This window comes from Nyctereutes procyonoides, unplaced genomic scaffold (genome assembly GCF_905146905.1).
Source record: "Nyctereutes procyonoides isolate TBG_1078 unplaced genomic scaffold, NYPRO_anot_genome, whole genome shotgun sequence".
Taxonomy (NCBI): Eukaryota; Metazoa; Chordata; class Mammalia; order Carnivora; family Canidae; genus Nyctereutes; species Nyctereutes procyonoides.
In genome coordinates this window covers 7,312,050-7,327,591 of record NW_026575028.1, presented here as the reverse complement: position 1 = coordinate 7,327,591, position 15,542 = coordinate 7,312,050, and the positions used below count along the sequence as shown (strand labels likewise).

General features: G+C 49.0%; 1 protein-coding gene across 1 annotated transcript in view; it reads right to left on the bottom strand.

The window, feature by feature from the left end:
- Positions 1-762: 762 nt before the first annotated feature.
- Positions 763-15,542, bottom strand: part of CD9 (CD9 molecule) — a 33,113-nt gene continuing 18,333 nt past the window's right edge. Inside the window, exons 2-8 of the mRNA XM_055315365.1 lie at positions 12,939-13,041; positions 6,032-6,129; positions 5,288-5,362; positions 3,486-3,584; positions 3,242-3,331; positions 2,503-2,586; positions 763-1,344 (exon numbers count right to left, since the gene is read on the bottom strand). Coding sequence (XP_055171340.1) covers positions 1,279-1,344; positions 2,503-2,586; positions 3,242-3,331; positions 3,486-3,584; positions 5,288-5,362; positions 6,032-6,129; positions 12,939-13,041 — 615 coding nt within the window. The 3' untranslated portion in view covers positions 763-1,278. The remainder of the gene's footprint in view (positions 1,345-2,502; positions 2,587-3,241; positions 3,332-3,485; positions 3,585-5,287; positions 5,363-6,031; positions 6,130-12,938; positions 13,042-15,542) is intronic.

The following is a 15,542-nucleotide window of genomic DNA, read 5'->3' as shown; positions in this document are numbered from 1 at the left end:
GGCCTCTGCAGGACCCACATGACCATCAGAGGAACAAGAATTGACACAGATTTGTCCGTCTTCATGGGTGCTAGTTCCGTGCTTGAGGTCTGGCCTATTGCTGTCTCAAACTATATCCTTCTGTCTTTCCCAATGTCTTTCCTGTGGGCTTCAAGTTCCATTGTCAGACGCAAAGACAATTGTCTTAAAGAGACTGCATTACCACTCTAATGATTATACAACGTCAAACCCCTGCAGCAAATTACACATATACACATACATACAAACACACATATATAAAATGTAAATTATAATATATACAATATTTAACACATAATATTCTGCTTCCCTGATCAAATGCTGATAGGTACACCACCATTTATTCAACCAACAAATATTAATTGATGACAAACACTTATTAAGCACTTTTGATGCACTAGACATTAGGTTCCAGGTGCTGGGGGTTCAGCAATGAATAAAACAAAGTCCCTGCCATCAGGGAGCTTGCCTTTACTATTGTCTTCCCAAGATACAACCCAATGCTACAAGAAAAAGTCAAGGGCTGGGATCTGGTGTGTATTCTCTATTAACAAATTGTGTGACCTTGGATCAAAATCCCTTCATCTCTCGCTTTCTTCATTAATCTAGTAGGGAGACCAGCTTTCCAATCTATTTCTCATATAAATGCAGTTAGAGCAAATAGCAGTTGGAAGACATCTGAAAAATAAATAGCTCTAAAAAAAAAAAAAAAAAAAAAAAAAGGAAGCAAAAACCAAAAACCAGTTCAAGATATTGTCATCATCATTTATTATGTATCAAATTGTCTTCAACATAAGTTACAACCTGATTAAATTTGATAGACATTTTTTTTTACTCTATTTAAAGACAAAAAAAAATTCTTTATGTACAATATCTCTTGTCTAGAGTCTAGCAAATATAGTACCTTTCATTGCAGGATTTCTGCTTAATATAATCAGCAAAAACAAACAACCAAAAAAATATAAACTAAAGCCAACCAAATCCCCAAATCTCTCAACTAAAAATACCAATATTGAATAAAGCATTAAAAAGACAAACATGGAATAACCTTTTTGTTTAGAAATGCAGAATGAATACTAAGGTTAGTGGCAAAAAAAAAAAAAAAATCAACAAAAACAACACACCAAAAAAAAACAAAACAAAAAAACCCAACCCCCCCCCCAAAAAAAAATATCCAAAAACACACAAAAAAACAAAACCCAAGAAAATAACCAACAATCTTTAGGGGTGGACTTTCCTGCTCAGGGGTGCAAGCTGACTCTAGACCATCTCTCGGCTCCTGCGGATAGCACAGCACAGGATCATACTGAAGATCATGCCAAATATCTAGAAGACAGAAAGGGACATGAGGAACAGGGCAGTTTTGCTGAGGGAAGGTTGAGGGAGGAACAATGTGAGTCATTTCGGCCAAGACAAACAAAGAATAGTGACCATGCGGCCAGGCACGTTGAAGCGTGCCCAAGTAGGAAAGATGGAAGCTGGGTAATGGGAAGAGTCACTGACTGGTGGGATACGGTGGGTCTGTGGTCACTTGCTCATGTAAACTGCACAAGCCACCTCCCTGAAGACATATCCAGAGTGTGACAAATAAGCTCAGAGCTAAATTTAATGCTCACATGCTAGATGATCCACACAGGCTTGTCCTTTGCATCTTTGTGTGCGTCTGTGTTTTATATTCTATTTTAAAAGGTACCGTTAGGTCTTTTACTGTAAGCGGCCTCAAGCTTTTCTTAGGTGTAAATAATCACTCAGAAAGGAAGCAATTTTCACTTTTGGGATAGTCTTACCTGGGCAGAGGGCCAAGTCCCTCACAGGGTTCTTATCACTCCCTCTTGGGGCAAGGGAGTGGGGGTGGTGACCCCAGGGAACCTTGTTTGCCCTTAATGGTTTTGAGGGGCTGATTAGCAGGACATTAAATCATCTGAAGCCGGGAATCTTCCTTCTGGCCATCTACCTTTGGATGCCTTTCAGACTATGGGTATGTGTGTGTGTGTGTGTGTGTGTGTTTATGTGTGAGAAACAACTCCCACCCATGTAACTTTTACTGAACTACTTCCTCTGGGAAAAGAAAAGCAGGCACATAAGGAATACATGTCCTGAAGATTATCCCAGGATAATAACAGGTCTGGGGGATCTATACCCTCGCTATTCAAAGCATGGTCCGTGGACCAGCAGCACCAGCATCACCTGATATTTACCCCTGAACCTTAACAGTTAAGACAATGTGTTCTGGAGATGCACAGAGCTCAAATCCCAGATGCTTCACCCATGAGCTCAGAGGCCCTGATCAACTCAACCTCTCCATCTCTTGACTCCCTAGCCTATAAATGAGGAATACCAATAGCTCCCACCTTATAGGTATGAGGAGGATTAAATGAGTTGATAAATGAACCGATTAATTAAAACAGTGCCTGGCCAGAGCGTGTGCTTAATAGATGTTAACTGCTAAGACAATCATTCCCTCCCGACATCCTCAATACTCACCATCACTACGGCAATCCCGATGCCCACCGCACCAATGATGTGGAATTTGTTTTGAAAGACCTCTTTTATGGCCTCAGGGCAGGGCTGAGGGGGGCAAAGCAAGACTTAGGTCATATACAGTCCCTGCTCCGGCACATCTCCTCCCTCCCATAGTACCTGTTTCACATAAGGAGCACCAGGAGTCCCAGAGAAAGGGCTAGGGACAGGAGTGCCCAAGCGTGCTGGCTGGGGGATGGAAAGGAGAAGTGAGGGACACGGAAGTGGGTATCTAAAGTCTGGGTAAGAAATAAGGGAAGCAAGGAGAGTAAGCCCCTGCTTTGGGGTCTAGCTCTTATCAGGCCATTGGGTTATTTCCTATTATTCTGAAGTCTGGACATTAGCTCTAGCTTACAATCATGAGCTCTTTGTATGTCTAAAAAGTGAGACTCCAGAATTCAGAGCACACCCGTCCTGATGGCTTGAGGGCTGGGGGACATGGAACAGAAGGAAGCAGTGGGCACTGAAGGCAGCCCAAGCACTTAGTTATTTCCCTGGTCTGGTCCTTGTTTTGCTGCCCTTGGGGAAACAGAGGCCTCCGGGGTGGGAAGCAAAGAGATGGCTACCGTGGGGCCTGTTCATAGGTAAGCAAAGTACTTCTGAAGCCCTCAGAACCCTGTCCTCCCAGAACAAGAGGGCAAGTTTTCACCTCAACTCTTGTGGGACTTGCCCAGAGCAAGTGGGCAGGGGCACGAGAGTTTACCTTCACTGTGATGGATGACAGCACATCCTTCTGGGGGCAGATGTCGGAGATAAACTGTTCCACTCCACCAACCAAACCACAGCAGTTCAACTGCAGAGGGAAGGGCAGGGATGGGAGGAAACAAATGAATAAAACAGATGACTGGGACAGACATGGACATGCCTGGCACACCAAGTATAACCTGTGTGCCCGCGCGTCCCAAAGGAAGGCCAGCAGGGTGGGAGTGTTTGGGAGGGTGACATACCGCGTAGTGGATGGCCTTCAGGGTGTCCCGTTGGGGCTCGTCCTTGGACTTCAGCTTGTTGTAGGTGTCCTTGTAAAACTCCTGGACTTCCTTAATCACCTATGATGGACAGACAAGAGAGGGGCAGATGTGATTTTCTTGAACAAATAAATATCACCTGTTCCATCTGGTGTGTACTCAGCCAACAGATTCCTGTGCTCAAAAAACATCATGGAGCAGACTGAAGCCACCAGACTGGTCAGGCCCCTCCCAGAGCCTCCGGGACTTTCTCGTCTCCACCCACATCCCTAGGAACCACTCAGACCATATTCCCTTCTTTTACACCTCTGGTTGGTCTCTTCCACCCAACATGGCTCCTTCCCATCTATTTGTGAACAAAATGGACTCTCCTCCATCTAAGGAATAGTAACACCACCACCACCACCACCACTACTAAAATCCTACTCCCAACCCAGCTAGTTTCACAGGGTTCCATCCTCTCTTCTTCACTTAGAGGCTGTGTGACTTTTGGCAAATTACCAGACCTCTCTGTACCTCTGTTTCTGCATATGTAAAATGGAAATTACAGCAGTCTGTGCCTCAGAGGTGACTGTAAGGATTTACAGGAAATATTGCATGTTAAGCTCTTAGCACAGTGCCTGGTACAGAGTAAATTTGGAATAAGTATTAGCTACCAAAATATGACGGACAATTGTTCTGCATTTGGGTACCTGGGTGCAACCTGGTTTAACAAACTCCTGTCCCTTGCCCCCAATTAACTGACCAACATCCATAATCTCCCTTTCAGCAGGCTTCCACTAGCATCTATTCCTATGTCTACAGCTCCAGCATTTATATCTGAATAGTTAAAAATCTCTTTCTTTCTCAACAGGGTTCCTGAATCTAGACTCCCTGCACTCCCTACTGCCGAACATGCCAAGATAGCCTTTCCTAAAACACTGTTCTGACATGGCCCATCCTGGCCCACAACTCTTCAGAGGCTCCCTGTGGCAGCCCACATTCAGCTGTCTTTAAAGCACTTTAAAACTACTTTAAAGTAGTTCCCCCTGCTCATTGGGGAACTACTTCTCCTTTTCCCTTTGCCACCTGCCCCCTGCTCATGCTCACATGCTCTCTCAAATAAGTAAGATCTTAAAAATAAATACATAAATAAAGTATTCAGTCTCCCACCAACTTTCCTCCTGAAATCCTGTCTGCTATCCATGGTGTAGGTCAATGCCTGCTTCTCTAGGAGGCCAGAAGAGATTTCCCTTTAGCATGCCACCTTCTTAGACCTCATGGAATTTTTGGATATAAAGGACTTTTTTTTTTTTAATAAAGGACTTTTATGACACTCATCAAAAGCATATCTTTCTCCCACAGGTAGGTGGCAGTTTTTAAAGCAGGGATCACAGCTTGCGCATCTGTGGACCTACATAGGGGTCTGGCCAGCACTCAGCTTGCGGTGGCTTATACTCATAGACGAGGTGAAGCAACGGGGTCCAGCCCACACTAAGCCATCCTTCCAGAGGAGATGGGGCAGAGCTGCTGAGGTGTGAGACAGGCCCAGTGAATGTTTCCTGAACACCTACTATGCACCAGCACCACTCAGGAAACCGGAAGCAGTGCTCGGCACAACACCCACCTTCCCTGTCCCTGGGGAGCTCATGTGGGAATGTGGTGAAGTAAGAGGAACGTTTGATGGATGCAAGCTGGGTGGCCCAGAGTGGCCAGCTGGGACACTCTGCCACCCTCATCACTCCCACCTCCCCAATTCCCAAAACTGTTGATCACTCCCAAGAGATCTCATGGGAGAAACCTACCTCATCTTTGTGGGAATATCCCCAGATGGCTGCAGCTATCTCGATCGCAAATATCACCAAGAGGAAGCCAAAGAACTAGAAGGCAAAGAAGGGGTGGGATGAAGAGAAATCCCAGTCAGCCAATGAGAGCAACCACATGGTATTCTGGAGAGCAAAGAACAAGTCTCAGGGGGGTCGGGCATCTGGTGGCACAAATGAGCAGCCTGGCAGGGACGAGGAAGATGTTCACAGGACTGTGAGCATTACGCCAAGGTGAGGAGTGATAGCGGTAATAGGAAGAGATTCTTCAGGAGGAAAGAACAGGGCATGGCCGACCCCAGAATTGCTATATCTTGGGTGTTAATTACGAGTCAGTGACAAAATGCCATTGCTCACTCACAAAGCCATAGGGAGCTGAGGAAACAAAGGGAATACACTTTGGAATTCAAAGAAAATCACAGCAAATTTTAAAATAAGAGAAGGCAAAGGTACCTGTGGATTCAGGGAAATAAAGCAAATGTGGTTCTCGAAAGAGGGGAAAATAAAGTCCTGGCATTTAGTCGCCTACGGAAGGGATAAGACAGAGGCAGCTCCAGAAAGGAAGAGGAGCAAGGCCTCACTGCAGGGGAGAAGCTGAGGAGAGCTCAAGCCCTCAGGGTACCCTCCTTCACCCCACCCCACCCCACCCCACCCGTCCTGTTCTGTGAGATCTCGGGCCTGAGGCCTGGGGTCAGAGTGGCTGCGGGGGGTGGAAGGGGTACTCACCAACCCCAGCATGCACTGGGACTCTTGCACGGCCCCACAGCAGCCCAGGAAACCCACCAGCATCATGAGGGCACCGGCTCCAATCAGAATATAAACTCCTGAGGGGAGAGGACAGAGGGCAAGGCATGGAGTCATTGTGTGGAAGCCCGGATAGGACCCGGAATTCCTTTTCCCCTTCTGTGAGAACCTGTGTCGCACCCCCATCCTTATTGCCCCTCTCTCAGGGAAAAAGTGTTTTACCCGACAAACAGCCTCCTCCACATCTGCTCTTAGGTCTCCTTCCCAACGATCTCTCTTCTAGGACCCCACCGCATCAAGCCCTCATTCCTATTTTACCCACGCCTTCCTAGAAGGTGCTCATGACCCCCTATCCAGTAGAGATCCACGCAAATCCCCAGATCTCATGCAGGACACAAACCAATCCAGTCTGTCAGATGTTTCCAGCAACACGAATCCACTGACACTAATTAAAATAGACCCTCCAAACTGGGGCTAACTTCCTGGGACACTGATGAGCCTCCTGCTGGCCTCTACTCAACAGAAGACTCTGTCAGGGGCACCTGGGTGGCTCTGCGGTTGAACGTCTTGCCTTTGGCTCAGGGCTCCTGGGATCGAGTCCCACATCAGGCTCCGTGAGGGGGGCCTACTTCTCCCTCTGCCTGTGTCTCTGCCTCTCTCTCTGTCTCTCATGAATAAGTAAATAAATAAAACTTAAAAAGAAGAAGAAGATGATGACTCTGTCAGAGCAAGTTTTCAGTAGGAAGGGGTAGTACACACTCAGACATCCATGCTCAATGGGCCAGCTCTGTCTCACTCCCGGGAGGGATGCTTCCCTGCCCCGCTTGCAGTGAGTGAGTAGGTGAGTGAGTACTTGCTCCAGTGCAGAGAACTCAAGCCTGGTGTCAGAAGACCATTGCTTTGATCTCAACTCTGTGACTAAGAGCTGTGTGATCCTGGTAAGATGGCTTTCCCCCTCTGGGCCTTGGTGGTCTCTTTATCAGTAAAATGGGAGCTTGGTGGCTAGAAAATTTTAAAGCATCCCATAGAGGGCACTGAAGGGATCTTAAAGTTGCGATTCATTTTGATTAGTTTCCTCCAGGTGGGAGGGTGAGTACACTGTTCCTAAATCCTCAATCTGAGTGACTGAGGGGGAGGTGGTGGTGAGAAGGGCAGTGACTGCTGCCTAGGCCCAACTCAATGTCAAACCCTGGGAGGGGAACACGTAGAGCCTGGCCCTCGTCATTCCATCATCACCCCCCAGGGAATGCCCAGAGGGGCCCGCCTTGTGGTTGTATTCTTGAGAAGCTACAGCTGTCCTGCTCCCCAGCACTCAAGCTCCGTAGGAAACCTGGCAGAGAAGCCCTGAGCCTCCCTATGTTGCAGGCATGTTCTGTTCAACCCTGGGAAGGGGGGCTCCTGTCATTTGTCGGAGAGCATGTCCCTGTCACATGGCTGAGAGCATGAACTGGTCTGAGAAGCCAGCTCTGTGACCCTGGGAAAGACACTTCATCTCTCTGTGTGATAGTTTTCTACCTGCATAATGGGGATGGTAGCGATGCCTGCCTTAGGCATCTGCCTTAGGCGTCGTCGTGAAGACTAAGGGATAGGATCCAAACGTGCACAACAAATGCTAGCTGCTGTTCATCTGAATAATACAGAGGATGGATGACAAGCATTCAGAGCCACAGTGATGCATTTTTATATACTTGCTGATCCCTCCCCCTACCAACTGGGCCTGGGGAGACTTCCCTGAAGTGCAAGCTGAAATGGGGAGTGTCTGTGATGTTTCCACACAATGCACAACAGGATAGTGTGCAGTGAGAACCTTGGCAGGTGCTACAGTGACTTCACTGTGCCACATCTGCACCCCCAGTCCAGAGCCGGGGCTTTGCAGGCAACAAACTCTGTGGCCCGCCTGCAGCTGAGGCTCACGGGCAGCCCGAGCAGAGCGCACACAAGGGAGCATTTGTGTCTCTCTCCTTTCCCCCCACATCTGTCGTGATGTCAAGTCACGTGGGCTTTCTGGCAAACCCCTATGCTGTATGAATATGGGTATTGTTCTCATGCATGCCTGGCCCAGACTGGGCAAGGGGACAAATGGAGGTTGTCCCCAAGTCAAGTCCTATCCTCCGGGGCCGTCCAATACTGCAGGGCCTCAGGTGGGACTCGGGTGGGCAGTGCAGCCCTCTGCACTGCACAGGTGCTGGAGGGGCAGCCCCACTTGGCTCCAGGCTCTGCCACAGGGACGCTGGCCAACCGCGGCAGTCAGGTGGCCCCCGTTTCTCCCCATCTCATCGGGGCAAGACAACGAAGGATGAGGTCACTCCTTTGAGCTCCATAGCAGGCGCTAAATAAATAGGAGGTATTAAGAGATCAAAAGGATTTACAAACACATGGAATTGAGTTGAGTAGGAATGAACAGACAGACATGTTTTCTGTAAGTCCAGACCTCGGCTCATAAGCCAGGACAGCCCTAGTAGAAGGCAGGGGAGCTGGGTCAGCAGCAATAGTAAGCTACTAAAGGAAAAAGCATTTCCCATGCAGACATAAGATTCTCCTCCTTATGGACATCTTGATAAATGGTAATTATTCATTCTTGGGCTCAGCAGATGAAGATTGTAGGACAAAGGTTGTTGGTTTTAAATCTTGCTTCAGGGATCCCTGGGTGGCGCAGCGGTTTGGCGCCTGCCTTTGGCTCAGGGCGCGATCCTGGAGACCCGGGATCGAATCCCATATCGGGCTCCCGGTGCATGGAGCCTGCTTCTCCCTCTGCCTGTGTCTCTGCCTCTCTCTCTCTCTCTGTGTGACTATCATAAATAAATAAATTAAAAAAAATTAAAAAAAAATAAATAAATCTTGCTTCAATAGGACGCCTGGGTGGCTCAGTCGGTTAAGTAAAGCATGACCCCCTTTGGCTCAGGTCATGATCCTGAGGGCCTGGGAATGAGCCCCACATGGAGCTCCTTGCTCAGTGGGGAGTCTGTTTCTCCTCCCTCTGCTGCTCCCCCTGCTTGTTTTCTCTTGCTCTGTCAAATAAATAAATACAATCTTAAAAAAAAAATAAAATAAATCTTGCTCAGGTAGCTGCAGATCTGGGGTGTCTTGGCTTCATTCTCTCCAGTTGGAGATGAAGATAAGCTATTCCCTGGCAGCTGTTTACAGGGATCTGAGCAGTGGCCATCAAGCCAGAGGGCAGCTCATCTGTAAGCAGCTCCTCTGGAAGCCATGGAAGCACTGGTGGGCCTGACTGCATCTTAGCAGGGTCATGCAGGCCTTCTCTCTAGAAAGGCTCCTCCTAGCCTACATCCTGAGCTTGTTAGCAAAGGCTGGCAATGATAAATGACAAAGCGTTCCCCTTTATAAAACAAGTGAATGTTAGCTTTCTGTCTGACTCATGGAAAAAGTTATTCGTCACGGAGCCTTCTCTGGGATTACTGTATTAATTTGCTTAAGGGCCTGTTTATTCTTTTTTCAGGCTGACATTATAGGCCTAGGCAGAGAAGAAAAGCCTTTGGTGGAGCAGAAGCATATGCCAGGGTGTCCTTTATACACAAAACTGAGCATTCTTTTCACCGGTGCATCAGGCAGGGCTTTGGGCTTCAGCTCCAGAGTGATACATCCGCCTCGTGTCACCATCTCAGCCCCATCTTGCAACTTAAAAGAATTTATTGTCTCCAAAATACTCAATCAAGGGCTCAGAGGAACCCTGCGCCGTTCTCCTGTGGCTCTCTCTTGGTCCGGCTCCCTCCCATCGATGGCTGTTCCCACTAACAAGCACCACGGGTGGACTCGAGTTTGCCTAGCATGGTACTCTTCTGTCTCGGAGAGGTGTAAGTGTGTAAGCTCTGTCAGCGTCAGGATGGGGAGAACTGGGCACTGAGCAAATAAACAAGCCCTAGGCCACAAGCTCGCTGAGGGCAAAAGCCATGTATCCTAGAAGTTACCAGGCACCTTGTCATAAAAAGAGGGATAGTCCTAGGGAGGGGTGGACATGCCTGACTTCTGACTGGAGCCCCCAGATGCCCTCACTTGGTGGCTATGGTTCTGGAAGGACACCAAGGAGTTAAGAAGAGCTGCTGGCCTGGGACCAAGAAAATGAAGTTCCCCAACATGTTTGTGGCCTGGGATTATGGATACTGCTGATGGGCTGAATCTCCCAGGGCCTGAATTGGAGAAGGCCCATATAAGGCTGTCAGCTGTTCTGGATTCACTAGCGACTGTTCTGAATGTTGGAAAAGTTTCTTTTTTTTCACTTGCTTCTTCTGCCTGGTTATGCATTCTTTCTCTATTTTAAAAGCCATCACCCCCTCTGGAGAAAAGACACCCCTGGGTCTTTCAAGTTTTCTGAAGGGTCAGTTGTGTGGTCAGGCTGGCCTGTGGGCTGCCCTGCAGGTGGTTAGGGCCCCAGTGCAAGGTACGGTCACCCCATGATACCCGGAGTATCAGCAGGGGCGGGGCTGGAACCCTGCCAGAGGAGGGGCCACAGGCCAGTACAAAGGCTGGTGTCACAGCTCAAGGGGGAAGGGGATACAGAGAATGAAGCCTCCTTGGCCCTTTGCCCATGAATGACGATGATTCACTTTTCCAGCGCACTCAGTGAAGTGCATGGCCCAGCCACACCCAAGTGGTCACTTGTTGACTGATGCTCTAGTGTCACTTGCATTGCCCTTCTTTGCTGGGGCTTCTGCAAGCAGAACAGTCTCCAAAGCTAAGCCCTTTCCTAGGGAAGTGGAGTGTCAGTGTTCCTCTGTTAGAGCTAAGGGGACAGTGGCCACTGGTCACTTCGGGTGGGACCACTGGCCATTGTGCATCCTGTGATTCCCAGAGGCAGGCTGTGGCTCCTTTAACCACCGTGCTCATCACTTTCCTGCCACCTTGCAGGACTTCCCCACCTGTCATTGGCCAGCTAGGGCCACCAGTGCTGGGGGCTCCTTCCCCTAACTACAATTTGGGTGAGGTCAAAGGCCAAAGGAGCCTCCTCCCTGACCCTGCCCACCCCCAACCCCCAATGGGGAACATCCAGTCAGTGGAGATACTTTCTCTTCCTACGTGGGGAGTGGAGTCCTCCCCACAATCTAGCATGGATAATCCGAGAAGCAGCTTTCATAGGCCTGGGTTCAAATCCTAGCCCTGTCTCTTGCCAGGTATGAAATCGGGCAAGTTCTTTAACTTTTAAGCCTTCATTTCTTCGAATATAAGTTGGGAATCAATCCATGTACCCTAAAGAATTATGAGGATTATATCACGTAACAATATGTGTGAGACAGTGAGTTACACACAAAGAAGACCCTTCCTCATGATTCCTCCACTCGCCAATGAGGTTCTTGTCTCCTACATCTAAAAACATGGGGAATTGGCCAGGGTCCTAGAAAACAAAAGATAGAAGCTGGTCTGCTGGCACGGGTGCAGCCAGGCACCTTGTGGAGAACTATGGCAGGTGGAGCAGGAGGCCTGGCTCTTCCCAGGGCACCCGGCCCCGACCACTGCCACTCGAGTCCACACTCCTGCACAGATCTACTCTCCTCTCTCCTCCAGAGGGTTCACAGCTCCCCCTCAGCACAGCACCCTTATGCTGCTCCCTGTGCACAGGGCAGCATTCCAGGCCCTCGTTGCTACAGCCCTGCAAAAATGTTGTTGCTAAAACAAGTCAGGGCATGCTGGAAACCTGCTCTCTAAAAACTTCATGTGTGCATGCGCGCGCGCGCGCGTGTGTGTGTGTGTGTATGTCTGTTTTTTTCAAAAAACATACTTGTGTTTTTTTCCCCTCACTTTCTTTCTGGAAATAGAGGGACACACCCTAAAAAATGCCCCAAAACAATAGCAACAGGCAGCACAAGCAGGGAAACTTCCACAGGGTCTAGGCGCATGCAGCCAAGGCAGCCAAGAGGGCCAACGCAGGCCCGCAGGCCCGGCTTAAGAGGCCTCTGGGAGGCGGGTAGGGGGTCTGTGCGCCTGTCAGCCGCTGTGTCCTTCCAGAAGGCCTGGGGGAGGACTCTCTCTAGACTGTATTCTCCAACTTTTCCTTTTCTTTTTTTTTTTTTTTTTTTAAATAACTTCTTTGGTGCGTAGGAAGGAAGTGACCAAACTTACACTTTGAGCTGATGACAAGGCAACATCATCCTAAAAATAGGGGGCTGCTCGTTTTTTGTAAATGAAATGTTTCCTGTCCCAAAACAGAAAAGACAGCTACGGATTTTGTGAGTTGACTAGAAACTGGGGAATTGCATTTGGTGAGCCTTGGAGGAGAGTGGAAGGGACAGAATAATTCTAGAAAAGATAAAAAGACGCCCAGGAGCCACTTGTAAGCTGCTAAAACTATTTGTATTTAAGTTGGAAACATTTGCCCTAATGCTAAAGCACCCTGGAAAACAAACAAATAAGACCAAATACCCAAGGCAGTTACCAGCCCAGGGGTCTGCTGGGCTGGCATCTCTGCCAGTCTCTTCTTCCTTTTGACGGTTTTATCCAGGAGGCAGGTGTTTTGGGTCTCAGCACCCCTATCTGCACAGTGGGGAGGATTCGCCTCTCCTAGTCCTGGCACTCTGGATCCCCAGGACAAACTTTTTTGAATTAAGGAAAATGAGCAAGTTTAAGAAGACTATACATTACGAGAGGGTCAGGGACAAGCACAGAGATTCTTAAACCCTCAAGAGTGGCAGCAACTTTGGCAGAGCCAACTTCCTATTGGGGGGATGGTCAGAATGCCAGACTTAGTCAGCATGATAAAAGAAACCACATCAGTCAAATGCAAATTCCTGGGCTCCACTACACAAAGCAAAGCTTGAAAGGGACGTGACAGGCCAATGTGGCCAGAGCAAAAGTCTTTCCCAAGGCCAATCCCTGGATCAATACAGAATCTCTACAGTTAGAGGAAGTACCAAGCACCCCCACCCCCCAACCACCTCACCTGTGTAGAAGCTAGAAGGCTGGGTGTCTTGCTCAAAGATGCTCTTGGTCTGAGAGTCGAACCGGAGCCATAGTCCAACGGCAAGGACTGCAATCCCAGCAAGCTGTAAGACAGACCAGATGTGGGCATTAGTCCTGGCTGCCAGGGGGAGCACAGTGCCACAGCACGGGAGGGGAGACTTGCAAAGGGCTCTGGGACCACCCTTGGCCTCTGCCTCTGTCTCTCGCTGTCCACCTGGTAGTGACAGTAGCCAGGGGATTGAGATCCATTTGTTAAAAATATCAGCAGGCTGGGAACAATTCACTACCAGCAGTCCAGCGGTAGAGTGGATACTTCATGGATGCTAGAATACTATACAGCAGTGGAAACGGATCACAGCAGCCATGCGCACTATGCGTGCACCTCACGATGCCAAAGTAAAGCAAGAGACACAAAAACATGTACAACGTGTTTTCTTATAGTTAAAAACTGCCCCACTGTTTAGGGGTATATGTAAATGACAAAGGAAAAGAAAAGAAAAAGAAAGCAATTGTCATAAAGCCAAGTGTGGGGTGTCCTGTAGGGTGAGGGAGGGAGGGAGGGAGGGAGGGATTTCTGGTAAGGGAATATAGCACTTGCAAGGGGGGTGTCTAGGGCACTGGCGATGGTCTAGCTTTGGACTTTGGTGCTGAGCTGTGGATATTTATTTCCTAATTATTCGTTAAACTGTTTGGGTTTCATGCACTACTCTGTGTATGTGCCCTATGATGACAAAGGAGACAAGTTGTTTGTTCAGTGGGCAGTTAAGCACCAATGAGGGCAGCTGTGAATCCTCACGAAATCACCAGGCTCAGTAAGTGAGACAGCAGGGTCTCCCCTGAGTGGCTCCCACCTGTCCTTTCCCTTTCACAAAAGCAAACCTCACAGGCTGAGCTGCCCTGGTCCAGGTTTGAGGCACGCGCTTCTGTACAAGCGATCCCTGTACACATCCAGACACCACACGTCTGAGTGATCCCCCAATCTTCCAAAAATTCCATTTCGTAGGTGGGCAAGTTGATACTGGACCCTAGGGCAGACTTGGCCGCTAAGGAACAGAACCAATGGGACAAATCCTGGCCCGGCATTGTTGATCTAGAAGCCTGTGCAGGCAGACCCCTACCGAGTTGTCCTCCACCCCTACTGCCTCTCACTGAGACCAGGACTTGCTTGAGGTGGACTCAGGCTGCAGTGTACGTGTGACTCACATGTGGGACAAGTGAGTGAGTGAGTGGCTCTCTGGGACCCCCCTTCTTGCCAGAGGCGCCATATGTCAGAGCACTGCTCCTCAGGGGGCCTGGTCCTCTGCCCTGGGAGCTGGGACAGCCCATGGGGTGGCCAGGTCTCTCTCTAATTGTTTGCTCCTTTCCTTTTGCTGGGGGCTTGGCGGTGGGTGTAGTGTGTCAGGTGGAGGTAGCAACTGTGGCGACAGGGCCTCTGTTTATAGTAGGGTCAAATCCTTGCTCACACCTCCAGCGATGCGATTCCACAGCGAGGCTCTGGAATTCCTGGCTCAGAGTTCTACTGCCTCAGTTTTCCAATCTGTACAACAGGAATGGTGAGATGTGGCCTTCCTTGCTTTTTAAGTATGGCTCAAAATAAAGGAGGTGATGTGAGAAGTATTTCAGAAGGAAGTACCAAGTGGGCATTGTGAGAATAACTTGATCAGCCCTCAGGTCACTCTCCTCCCCACGGAGGACAGTCATTCACTATCTCCCGAGACCTCTTAGCTCCCATCTGGTGAAAGGCAAACGTCCGGTAAGAAGTATGTGACACCAGATGCCCCGTTTCTACACAGTGAGGAAAGGAAAAACTCCTAGATGCCAGGCTTTCCTTCTTATTCACACAAGACTTGCTGGTGAGTGAGGGTCTCCTGGCCTCATCAAAGACAGCAGACATGGCCCTGTAGGGGAGAAGTAGGGTCTCTCCCTCATTTCTAGCCTGGGTACCCATTTCAGACTGCGTGTTTGAGACTTGGGAGTGCCACCGTTGGGCCCAGTTGGGACATTCCCATATGTGGGACATCCCGTATGCTGAGTTCAGGACAAGCCCGCATTAAGTGAGTCTTGACAGTGGTAGGCAGGCCCTGGCCTAGCTCCCCTGGGGTCCTGGAGAGTTAACAGAAAAAGGCAATACTTTCTCCTCTCCTTACACCATATGGAGGCCCAGTGAGACCCCTGGGCAAGGAGACTGTGGCCGCTGGCCTCATTGTGGATGTGATGGTGTTAACCTGAGAACACCGTAGGCAGGGGCTTCACATGCACTGGAGGGAGGTCTCAGTTTCAGTCAGCACTTGGCCACAAACCTTGTCCTTGGTCCTCCCTCCTGCCCTCATCTTGCTGAGAATACCTGGGGCCTAAGAGAGGCCCCTAGCTCTATGCTTTCTTAGTTAGGCTCAATCATTTCTCTCTGGGAATGATTCCATGGATAACAATGGGGTACCCAAATAAAACCCACCATGGTTTGGCCTCTTCCATTTTATAATTTTAAGGAGCCTGGACCAATGTGTAGAAGTCCAGTCATTTATCTGGTCTAGGCAAGGTGGTGGCAAGCAGAACATTGTGCTGGAGAACTGGAATCAGAAGAAAG